Here is a 12,840-nt window from a genome sequence, read left to right as displayed (position 1 = left end):
TAATTATTTTGCAAAATTATTAAAACGCCAAGTTAGTTACATAATGTAAAGGGGCACCTACAATACTTAAATACGTCCTTTTTAAGTTTAAGTTTGAATATACTGTTATTTGGACAGTTTTTCACTAAACACTTTGTCATCGCGTGGCGTTGTATTCAAAGCGCGTTCAAAACACAACTGAACGAAAACTTTGCCTACTAGAGCCTTGGCGTAGGCAGAGCTTTGCTTTAGACAATTTTTGAGCGTGATTGTAAGTCTAGTTGTTTGTTTTTAGCAGTATTTTTTTACATTTAAAAATGTTTATGAACTTTTAGGCATGTGAAAAGAAAGTCCAACCTGGAATCGTTAAATTAACATGGACTTCAACTATGTCGGATGCGTATATTGCTGATTGTGTAGTACAAATCGGTGAAGTAAGTTTTATATCATTTCAATATTATGATTTTTAGCTGAGAATGATAAAAAGCTTAAGGTAATGCATGTAATTTGATAAGGCCTAGCCTTGAGTAGTTGAATAGCTTTCCAATTAGCACATGAAATGTGTACCACTTTTTTTGAATGTAACATAGAATAGGTTGAGTTATTTATGCTTAAAAATAGGCATGAACCATCGTGGACTTTTCTTTCTGTAGAGAGAAGTCTAAAAACGAGCACAAGGCACACCATACAATGTTTGGTTACCTCCATTCATAGAGATTAGGCAGCGTATTCTTGTTTACACTTAGTTTATTTCAACCATTATACCCAAATCTTCACAATATTATTAAATACCTTAGTCTTCCTTGTGAATCACTGTATCAAATGATGTGGTCATGATTAGATCGCCGTACCTGAGCAAAATCCCCATATATGTAAAGATAATATAGAAACAGTTATAAAGTGTTATTAGTGTTAAATGTTATTAAGGTATTAATTTTTTTCAGCTTCAAGATTTCTTGACAACTTATAAAAACTGTAATTTAAATTTAGTTAAAATTATGGAGAAAATTTGTGACACTCCACTTATAGAATTCGATATTTATAACGTTTTTGAAATCAAAGTTCTTAGAGAGACCATTCGCAACATGGAAAGTGCAGCAGTTACTAAGATACTGGATATGTATAAAGAAGTCGTAGTTTATGTTATTATTGTTTACGAGGGATTTGAGCCGTACATAGGACAGGTATTATTTTTTTTTAATTTAAAATTAAATATTAAATGGTTTACAGAGTCGCATTCATACTGTTCCTAATTTTACTAAATCTGTCCTAATACCATTTGCAATGCCTATAATTTGTGACTCTCTATATACTTTGTTTTATATGTAGTTCATAAATATTGTTTTTAGATGGTGGAGCACTGGGTGAAATATGTTCGAAGATTTGATCGTCAGATGGAAGATGCACTGCGCTTGTCTATCAAAGCCACTATGCAAAACATGTATAAATGTTTACACGGAGATGGCAAGCATTTATTTCAATTATTCCTACAATTTCATTTCTTCGTTAAAAAAGCCATTTTTGATGTTAATGGCAGAAATACACGCTGTACCTGTAGATTTGAATGAGAATAATATATTTTAGGAACAATGGCACCGTCGCCTCTTATCAAGATGAACCTCTACCTCTCCGGTAAGGACATAATTTATATTCCAACTAAAAGTGAAATAGCCGAAACATTCACAACAGTGCTTGAAGAAATCATCCACATAATGGGCACAATTCCTAGATTATTCGAGAAATTTGGACTGCCTGCAGGAGGATTAAAAAAGTTTACTGAAGTAATTCGTAATGACGCGGACTCGAATAAGCTCCAATCTCTAATCAACACTGGTATGTTTAGGGTGATTTTTAAATATAAATTGTATTTTAATGGTATTTATCTAATATTAAAATACATATTTTTAGAGATCGAGTTCAATATATCACTTTTATTAGATCATATTCGTATGTGGGAACCGTACTCACATATATGGAAGACAGACAAAGACGAATTTCTCGAGCAGTACCGGATCGAAGGACACAAGGCTGCTGATTTTGATGCTTTAATTATCAACTACAGTAATCTCGCAAATGCCGTTCAGATTCAAGAAACAATTAATCAAGTACAAATGTTGGATTGGATACATTGTCAATAAAACCGCTATAATTATAGGTATTTGAATTGAATTAAGCGAATGTTTTTTTTTTTCAGATCCATTTTATTACCTTGAACTCAAGTAATCTTAAGAAATCAATAATAGCACATTGCCTAGTATGGCAGACGAAATTGGGCGAACTGCTACGAAGAATAACTGAAGCGGATATCGACGTTGTTTATGAGTACATTGAAAGGAGTAGTGTTGAAGCAATGACTGTATGCATCATAAAAAACTTCGCTTTTGAAAAATAATGCTCTGATATAATAAAATTACGATTTGACAATTTTTAGATGCCTGTTGATTTAGCTGAATTAGCCTCAGCAATGGCTACTTATGAAAGGCTGATGTCAGAGATAGCCCCATTTGAAAAAACATTTCCCCCGATCACTGATCAGATGCAAACATTAGGTAAGATCTAATAATATGCCTAGCTAAAATACGAGCAAGCAGAAAATCTACACTGATATAATTATAAAGAGGTAAAGTTTTTGAGCTTGTAGGTGGCTCCAATAGAAAGCCACATTATTTGTGAGTGTATAATTATTTTATAAAACCGAAAAAAAAATACTTTATCGTGGCATTCGGATTTACAAAGTAAGTCAGAGGAAACAATGGTCGAATGAAAATCTTCCTTACGAACGTTGCCGTAACGATGAGAGATGATAATATTATATTATGATTGTTTTGTATATTTGCATGTGGCAGTATAAGCATTGGAACTAATAAACTAACTAATATGGGTATACTGGTAAATGCGTCTACTACCAGGTCGCGATTGACAGCTACTTTTTGAAATTTTGTTGAAGTTTTATAGCAGTTTGTCATCTCAGATGCAGAATTTTTGATACTTGTTAGTTTAATTGGAGTGTTGTAAGAACAATGTAATTTTCTGTACTCTGTCCCGGTTAAGCTACCTGTGTTGCCCATTTACATCTTGCTTGTAACAGATAGTGGGTATAATATTAGAGGGCATAATTCTCCATAACATTGTTTTAGGAGAACTAATTAATGTGAACTGAACATTTTTCTTTTAGCCAAATTCGACGTAGAATGCAGTTCGGATATGCAGAGTCGTCATGAAAACATTCCAATTGTATGGACAGAATACTTAAATTTATTAGAAGAGGCTAAAAAGGCGTTGGAACTGAATAAAGATAAATTTAAAGCCGAACTCTTGGAGCAAGCAGAGGCTAGTAACATAATAAATTGCTATGCTGTTTTGTATTCTTTTTTCCTACCCTTCTTTATCCTACATTTCCTCTCTCTCCTGAACTAGGAATTTAAAGAAGCCGCTAAGGAATTTTGTGAAGAATTTTATACTACAGCACCAACAAGTTCTGACGTTAGTGGAAAGGATGCAATGGCGCAGTTGAAAGCATTCAGAGAGCAATTGAATGCCCTGAGAGCACAAGAACAACAGATTAGAGATGGGCTTGCTGTTTTTAATTTAACGTAAAATCTCATTTGTTATGTTCAATTAGTATTACATAGTATGATAATTTTGAATTTAAGCATTGTCAGTATTGATAAATTAGTTATAAAAGCATGTACATAAATTAATGATTAAATCAAATTCTTGTTACATAATATACTATATTATATATTATCCTATTCATACATTTTGTATTAATGTTTATTATTGTTTTTTGTATTAGTATGGTAGTACATAATATTAACATAAGTTTGCATTAAGAATATTTCAATTCTTTTCATTATTCATTGTATGGAGTAAGTATATTTTTTTTAAATTTAGAACTCCGGTCAACTTGGACCTACAAAAAATGGAGAAAGAGTTGGAAAAGTTGGAGGAAGTTTGGGGTCTAGTTTATCAATGGGAAGAGTCATGGGAAAAATACAAAACCCAAACATTTTGGGAGATGGAAACTGATGAAATGGAGGATAATGTAATGTTTTTGTTTAGGTGAGTTCTTTACGCTCTTGTCTAATAGTGAAGCTTTATTAACATATTTTATTAAATTTCTACTAAGTATACTTAGATCCTTAAAAATTTCTTATCTTTCCTTAGAAACTTTAACCGACTTTCTCGTCAGCTAAAAGATAAGGGTTGGGATATTATCGACACCACAAGAGTAAAAGTCGACGCATTCCGGCGCACCCTTCCGTTAATAGGCGATTTAAAGAACCCCTGCATGAGAGAGCGGCACTGGGACAGAATCAAAGCTTTGATGGGAGTGTGAGTAATATATAACATGGCTAAATCTTGACTCTCGCTACTACCTAGTTACTGTTATATTCTATTACTTATATTAATTTTAGCTTACTGCATTAACAAACACACTATATATGATAAATCTCACACATATTGCACGCTATGTTGATAATTTTGCGAGATGTTCCAGTAACAAATATGATGAAGTAATATTTCACTAGCGCTTTTCATTATTATATTTGTCATTGTTATTCAATGATGATATCAAAATAAGATAATTCGCAAGAGTCGCATGCCGATTTGCATGTCGTATACTTTAGCTAATACCTACATTTGAGAGATTCAGCCAAGCAGACTTCTAAAGTGTCTACTTTTGTCATTGTGCTAGACCAGATCCTGCAAGACAAATCTTTAGATATCTTAATACTACCTACTTTAAACTCTCATTTTATTTTTAGTACTTATGAATTTCTTAAGATCTACCTATACCTCTAGGAATCGAAAAATATTTAATTATTCAAATTTATAATTATAATTTGAATTTTAGCGAATTTGACCAGGACTCTGAAGACTTCAAATTAGAATTGATAGTTAGATTAAATTTTCAAATGTATTCGGACGATATAGCTGAAATATCAAATGCAGCTACAATGGAATTAAATATTGAAAATGGGCTTAAAGCTATTCGTGAAGTGTGGAAGAATACAACTTATGAAATGCAACATCATAAAGGAGACATGTATAGAATTAAAAATGTTGAAGATGTTATGCAGGTTAATGATTGCAATTTAATCTAAATATTAAAAGTTTTTTGTGGAAATCGTATGTCACGGACGTGATGTTGATATGATGATTAATGAACATATTATGTTTTATATTAGTTTTTAGAAGACCATCAAGTACAGTTGTCCTCAATGAAATCAACTAAATACGTAGAACCATTCATTAAAGAAGTTGATTATTGGGAAAAGTCACTTGGCTATGTTGCGGAATGTATCGAGGTGCAAACTACTTCCTTAATAAATAGACATTAGTATTTATTTTAGCTATTTAATTAAATTGGGTTTTAACGTAACCTAACCGATGTTGTATAGTATAATAGTATCACACAATACATATTTTAGAATAATAAAATCTGGTAACCCTCAGTTGTAAATTGATTATTAGTTATATTATGAATATCCATGCAAAAACTATTGAGTTGTAAAAATTATTGTTAATGTAGTGTGCATAAATGTAAGTACTTAATAAAAAAATAATTGGTTTCAAATGTGATTTTTAATTTGAATTCGTTTCATTCTTATAGATTTCTTTACAAGTGCAAAGAAGATATTTGTATCTGGAAAGCATATTCAACGGAGAAGATATTCGGAAACAATTACCAAATGAAGTTATAATTTTTGACACATTGGCTGCTGATTGGACAGAAGTTACGAGCAAGTTAGAATTTATTTTAAAATAACATTTGGTTTTTTAAAGAACGTAGTAGATTTAAAATTTACTTAATATGGCATCTAAAGAAACCCATTGTTCATTAGGTACAATAATATATAAAGGAACAACCCCAGCACTTTGATTTTACGATATTAAAATGTAATTTTAATATTTTTTTACCGTAGTGTAAAATGATTCTTAATTCTGCAGCATGTATGCTGGAAGTAATGCTGTGGAAGCTTGCTTGTACAAACCAGCCCCATATTTATTTAATAAACTTAACAAAATGGTGGACAATCTAGATGGAATATTAAGAGCATTAGAAAAGTACTTGGAAACGAAACGTCAATTATTTCCCAGATTTTATTTTATTTCAAATGATGATATGTTGGAAATTTTGGGCAACTCAAAGAAACCCCAATTAATTCAAGTCCATTTGAAAAAGTTGTTTGATAATGTAAACAAGATAAGAATTGATAAGGTAATATTTCGAATACACTATTTCCTATACTTTACTTCCTAATATTTTAGATTTAATTTATGTAAGGATAATAGGTGCCTTACTTTTGGCAATATTTGACGAACGGTTGTGTATATTTTCTCTTATATAATTTTCGCCACCATTGTAAATGAAGTTCAGTCTGCAGTTACCTATTGCTTGTCCTGATGTGAAGAAGTTGTAGTAAATCTTTATGGGTAACGCTCTAGGGCATTGTGCGGTATTGCTTTCTCTCGGAATTTTTTGGAAGATGGTAGAAGTCGTTCCACACGACAAGGCAAGTGTTATGTAATTCTGTCTATCCTCGGCGATAAAGAAATCGGTAGGTACTGATATTAACGGAAATATTTTGTAGATATTTTGTTCGACGTTTTTACTGTCATCATAGTCTATCTAGTGGTATAACTTATCTAAGGTGCAGTCTCTTGTTAAATATTCGTATAGAATCAGAATTAAATTTAATCATTTTTACGTTTCGCCTGGAAAAAATCTATAAAGTACTTTATTGAATTTAGTACTGTCGGTACAAATACAAAAAAGAATAGAAAAAATATGTAGTATACATATAATGACGTTCAATAGATATGGACATTTCACTTCATAAAAAAACAAAGCCGAAAATTAACACATGCCCCAATCGCACCATATTTAGCTTCGACTACTATATCTATACATTTCTGCATTTACTCCAGTTGTTTATAATATTATTGGTCAATTGGCAGCGATGTAAAAAAATAAGTGTATGCTGCGATAGTTGAATTTTGAACCAATGTAGTAGCAGTTATTTTTTGAAATCCTGACTAAAACGAGGGTTGCTATAAGTTTTACGTTTGTCAGTCTGTCCCTATTATATTATTATTATCTAAGATATGTTCAGTAGGTAGGAGGTTTTTAACGTTTTCTTAATTTTTGTATATAACAAGAATACGACGGGCCACCACAGCGATACTGATCAGGGGATTTATCAGCCAGATGACTGTAAATTATCAACAATAATATACCTGTTTGCATTTGGCTTTTCAAAATTTTATTTAAAATGACAATTACACGTCATTAAATAAAATTTAATGATTAAAAAAACGTATAGTTGCATTATAAATCAGAAAATTAATTATACCAAAAATAATACAGGTACCTAGATCGGAAACCTATCGCTAATACATTGCATGCTCCCTAAACGATCATTTAAAATTATTTTTATCCAAAGAACACAAAGCTGCAGAATCGCGCGTTGGGATATTATTATAGGCTATTAGCCACTTAAAACTTTAGTCTGTTTGTTTTGTCTCTGTATTGTGATATTGTCATTGTCAGCGTAAGCTGTGTCATATGCAGCGTTGCCAGATGTACCGCTTTTCCACTTTTAACACCGCCTTTCTTGATAATGATCCACCTTCCGCTTTTAGGTGACGCGGTTCCGCTTTTTTTGAGACTAGTTAGTTCCATGTCATGTTCAACTTTGAACAAGTTAAAAATTTACTCGGTTGAATGAATACTTCCAATCCAAAAGACTGTTGAAACAGTAGTACACGAGAAAATGGTGACTTATGGAATGAATGGTGAAAGACGAAATTGGTGAACGGCTGTTCACAAATACTAACTGCGCGCTCACAGCTCTGTCAGTTCCTATTTCAAATGCAGATTATGAGAGGAAATTTTCAAAAAAAAATTCTAAATAATATAAAAACTGACAAGCGAAATCGTCTAATTACACCAACAGTCAATGGAGTACATTTGGCGGACCAGTCCGTAAGAAAAAATGAAGGCTGTTCCCAAAATTTCAAAGCTTCTCCAAACATGTTTGTAAAGATGACTGTCAAACAGATTTACAACATTCCAAATGCAGAGGTCGAAGAGTCGGGAGACAATGCCTCAGATGTGTTTTCCATCGAATGAGGAATAAGAGTAAAATTCCTTTTAAACATTCACATTTTTTTATGATCACTGACATATTCCCATTAATTTATAAAATCTCTTGTCCTGGTATGAATAAACATATAAAAAATAAAGCTTATAGAGAAAGAAAAATCGATAATGTAATGTTCCTATATGTAATGTATGTAATGTTTAAACAAGAAGTTCCGCTTTTTTTGTTGAAAATCCGCCTTTTTAAAGTACTGCTACCGCATTTTCAAGTTTCGTATCTGGCAACACTAGTCATATGTGACATTGATGTGTTTGTGCTTTGTAACCATGTGATTGTGACACAAAAATTTAAATTTTAAAATCAAATGTGGAAATGTGAATTTTATTTTGGTGATTGCTATTGTAATTTGTAGTGCTAATAAGTTATTTAAAAAATAATAACTTTTTATTTTATTTTGTATGCGTATCTCGTCTCACTCGAAATAAAAAAATATTAGCATAAGCAATTAAAATCATGTTAACTGAAGAAGAATTATCTAACTGCCGTTTTGTGCCTGAAAGTTCTATGGTGAGTGTTAAAGGTATTATTTATATTACATTTAAATATATTTAGAGCAAATAAACATCAGTCTAATAATTAATAAAAATATAAATTTAATAAAGTATACATAGTATTATTAAATACATATTTTATTCAGTGTTAAGAAATATATATTATATTATGCCTATTATACTTTCTATGCTTTCAGAAACGAGCTATTAAGCTATTGACTGATCCCTCATTGTCAGAAAAATCTCAATCAGGCCCAAAAGAATGCCGACTCAGTCTATTGGATCTACAAAAGAACAAAACTGTATACAATAGCAAAATAAAAATCTCAAAATGGAAGAGCCATTATCACCATTTAGTGTGTAAAGCAATTTATTCTCATAATTGGGATCAATTGCTATATTTGTTGAAGAAGTCTCCACCTAATGAATCTTCACGAGCATCTGATAAATATATTTATACGCGGGTAAAATTTCTGTTAACTTTTTTTTCAATCTATGAATATTGTTTTTTATTCATTATTCTTTTCATTCCTAAAATACTAATAAAACAAGACATTACTTTGTTGGTTAGCACCTTATTAGACACTATCATTTTTATGCTAATATTCTGTAGAACAGGTTACACAATGTTAAGTTTGCTTATTCAGAATTCAAATTCACTATTTCGAATATAATAAATGCTATTTGAATGGAGTTAAACAATCAACAAAACATGTAAAACATTTTTATAAGTGCAGATTTTGTATATGAATGTCTTGGTCTGTGCTTTAGTTTTATGAAAGTGGTTGCTACCATGCTCCAACCATGTTATTTTTCAACAACAGATGGGCTATGAGAATCCTTTAAAGGAAGGCCTTTAATGTTCACTTACAACAGAATACATCTATCTTTTATGTAACTTTAATCAATTATACTTCCATTAACTAATCCTTCTCAATTTTTTTTTCATTTCTGAAATTATACTTAGTCCATTTCCCATGCAGGGTTGGCTAGTAATTCCAACCATCCTTCCATTCCATTTCTTGTAAATGTTCAGAACTTTCCTGGAATATTGACAAAAGTCTCCGTCACCATATATTTTCTAGTATTCACTTTAAAGGTGACAAGTTTTAGGAATATATGGACATAATACCAGAAAAACATTGCAAACCACGATCATGTCTAAATTGATTTAAGAACACAAAACTGGTCATGTGATTCATATTAACGGACTGAACTAAATGCCGGCCCTACTCTTTAAATGACACCATGACTTAGTAGCCCAACCCACATGTATGGAACACACTAATATTTATTAAACTATAAACATGAATTCCTTAAAATGTGATGTTTGTGGTTTGAAACATTTTTCACGAACTATGTCCATATATAATACTTATAAGCTTCATCTTTGTGACGTTGTTGTGCTAATTATTGGTGTTTTAGTTTTAAAATAACTTTTTCTTTTCAGGCTTTAACAATACTGCTAATGTTCCATCCAGTGGCAAAATCCAAATGCTTACTAAATGATTATTTCCACATGGTATTGTCTTGTCGATCAGAACAAGATAAGAAAGCACTTTGTAAAGTGTTACTTACGCTGCCAAATAAGATTGTTCAAAGAACAGACTATGTTATAGATTAGAGACAAATTGTTGAGTATGCTGTTTGCAATTTTTGCATTATAAAGAAGACTTATTCAAGATCTACTTAATGAGAAGTTACTGGTGGAATCCATTAATGTTATTTTAATATTGAACCCATATGTATGGAATATCTATAGCATATTGAGCAGTTTGTATTTTATGTTTCATACAATACGTTACAATGTAGTACATTGTAACAATTCACTCATCATATATTTAGAATTTTTTTGAAGTTCTAATTATTCTGTATTTTTTTGTTTGATGTTCCATTAATATATTTAAAAGGCTGTCTTATTTTTATTTTGACCATAAAGATGGGGCAATAAATTCTGGCATAACCAAATAAATAAATAATATAAGTTTTACCTATATCTTTTTCTCTGGAAGCTATTGTGTATAGCTAAGAGTTTGCAGTTGGATTTTTTTTATTAATTAACAGGTAGTTTGTATTAATTTGTTGTAAGTTATCAATTTTCATTGTTTTATGTTATATTTATTGTATGTGTAGTGACGTGATACTACAAATACCGTATTGTATTATTTTGTAAGTGTTTATTGAATGTTTAAGTTTCACTTGAGCTTGCTACTTAAACAAGTTAAGAGCTTCAAAAATACAATGTAACTAATTTGATATAATATGTACATATTATATTAAATTGTTTTTAAATGCTTTGTATTGTTATTTGATTCATAAAATTATTATTATGATAGCTAGTGAAATAAAATACTGTAACTTCAGTTTTATTAATTTTAAGAATAATGTTATTGTTAAGGTCTTGCTACAATAAATATATAATTTAATTAAGTTTTTTATGTTTTTAAATTATTTGTGAACTTTTCATGGTTGGGGTAAAGTATTAATATTGTTTGCTATTTGTTTCTTGTATATTTATTATAGCTGCAATAACACTCTCAAAACTCCAGCTGTTTAACAATTGACATAACTATGAGATACAGACTGATGGACAGTGGAGTCTTAGTAATCGGGAAATGGGTTTGATCATTAATTGTCTTTTTTTTTGGAATAGGAGGACAAACGAGCGTACGGGTCACCTGGTGTTAAGTGATCACCGCCACCCACATTCTCTTGCAACACCAGAGGAATCACAAGAGCGTTGCGGGCCTTGAAGGAAGGTGTACGCAATTTTCTTGAAGATACCCATGTAGTGTCGTTCCGGAAACACCACACAAGGAAGTTCATTCCACAGCTTAGTAGTACGTGGAAGAAAGCTCTTTGAAAACCGCACTGTGAAGGACCGCTACACATCCAGATGGTGAGGGTGATACCCTAACTTGTGGCGTGTCGAAGGTGGAATTGGGCGGCAAGAATCAGGTTAAACAGCTCTTCGGAACACTCCCCGTGATCGTTGTGATATTAGTGGGTATTTTTATAACAATCGGTACTTTTGGTTGGTGGTTGTTGAAGACTGTTATTGGACCTGACCTTGTCATCAAGGTGGCAGTGTTTTCTTTTTTCAATCAATGGGCACTATACTTTAGCAACCAATTGATGAAGAGCCCAATAAAAATACGTAATATTTCTAACTCTGTTCTATTATTATTCATCAGAAAGATAATAAAAACATTTATTACGATCATTGCTAAACTGGACTGGCAGTGGGCAGGGCACATAGCTCGACAGAAACATGGTAGTTGGGGTGCTCGAGTGGCGACCGCGTAGCCGAAGACGCAGTGTTGGTAGGCGCCACTACAAGATAGACAGATGATCTGTTCAAGATCGCAGCAACAGGTTGGATGTGGGCGGCACAGGACCGATTGTCGTGGCAATCTTGGGGGAGGCTTTGTCAAATGGTGATGATGATGATACCTCTATCTTTACTACTTTACTCATTTCTTTATTTGTAATTAATCCCAGAAGTGAGGGTTATTACTTTTAAGAAATAACAAATAGTTTAGATTTGAAAAAGTGACATCTCAAGTTGATTTCACAATATGCATATATTGGGGATGAGCAAGTTATTAACTGAAAGGTCCCTGTAGAACAACCTGAGAGTTGCATAAGACTTATCAAAATTTATGCACGATACGTCACTCTAACGGTTGGCTCAGTGGAAGAGCGCTCCTACCAAACCCGAGATGTCGCGGGTTAGAATCCCGCAGTGTAATAAATTTTGCTTACAAATGTAATTTGTATTTACAAGTTTTTTATACTTTATCTACACAGGTCTATTGTTCTACTATGCCTAATTATTGACTGTTATGAAGTAAATATTACGTATTTACAGAATGCGATAGGTTTGCCTGTCGCCAAAGCGATGATGTCAGAAGATGGAGAGTGCATCGAGTGGAGGTATAACCTGGTGCTGGATGGACCTGCCGAGGTGTGGCTAAACGGACTTGAGAGCACCATGAGAATCGTGCTCAGAGATGTTAGTTTGATTTGTTTGCACTCGAACCAATGCGTTCATTCTTTATCAAAATTGGTGAAAAATGACATCCCCATCTAGAGTAATTGTTTATGCGTTTCAAGATTTAAGAACGATGCGTTAGCGGATGGTTTTATCTTATAGTTAAGCCGCTGTCCCACCGCTGCGCATGCGCATTTCACCTGTG

General features: G+C 32.3%; 1 protein-coding gene across 1 annotated transcript in view; it reads left to right on the top strand.

The window, feature by feature from the left end:
* Positions 1-12,622, top strand: part of LOC126967944 (dynein axonemal heavy chain 2) — a 32,874-nt gene extending 20,252 nt beyond the window's left edge. The window contains exons 12-26 of the mRNA XM_050812656.1: positions 315-413; positions 924-1,163; positions 1,329-1,443; positions 1,564-1,812; positions 1,888-2,084; positions 2,174-2,335; positions 2,411-2,528; positions 3,155-3,309; positions 3,397-3,572; positions 3,874-4,041; positions 4,147-4,314; positions 4,838-5,063; positions 5,172-5,291; positions 5,597-5,730; positions 12,513-12,622. Of these exons, the coding sequence (XP_050668613.1) occupies positions 315-413; positions 924-1,163; positions 1,329-1,443; positions 1,564-1,812; positions 1,888-2,084; positions 2,174-2,335; positions 2,411-2,528; positions 3,155-3,309; positions 3,397-3,572; positions 3,874-4,041; positions 4,147-4,314; positions 4,838-5,063; positions 5,172-5,291; positions 5,597-5,730; positions 12,513-12,522 (2,337 nt within the window). The 3' untranslated portion in view covers positions 12,523-12,622. The remainder of the gene's footprint in view (positions 1-314; positions 414-923; positions 1,164-1,328; positions 1,444-1,563; positions 1,813-1,887; positions 2,085-2,173; positions 2,336-2,410; positions 2,529-3,154; positions 3,310-3,396; positions 3,573-3,873; positions 4,042-4,146; positions 4,315-4,837; positions 5,064-5,171; positions 5,292-5,596; positions 5,731-12,512) is intronic.
* Positions 12,623-12,840: the final 218 nt, after the last annotated feature.

The sequence above is a fragment of the Leptidea sinapis genome, chromosome 14, assembly GCF_905404315.1.
Source record: "Leptidea sinapis chromosome 14, ilLepSina1.1, whole genome shotgun sequence".
NCBI lineage: Eukaryota > Metazoa > Arthropoda > Insecta > Lepidoptera > Pieridae > Leptidea > Leptidea sinapis.
This window is presented reverse-complemented; position numbering and strand designations above follow the sequence as displayed.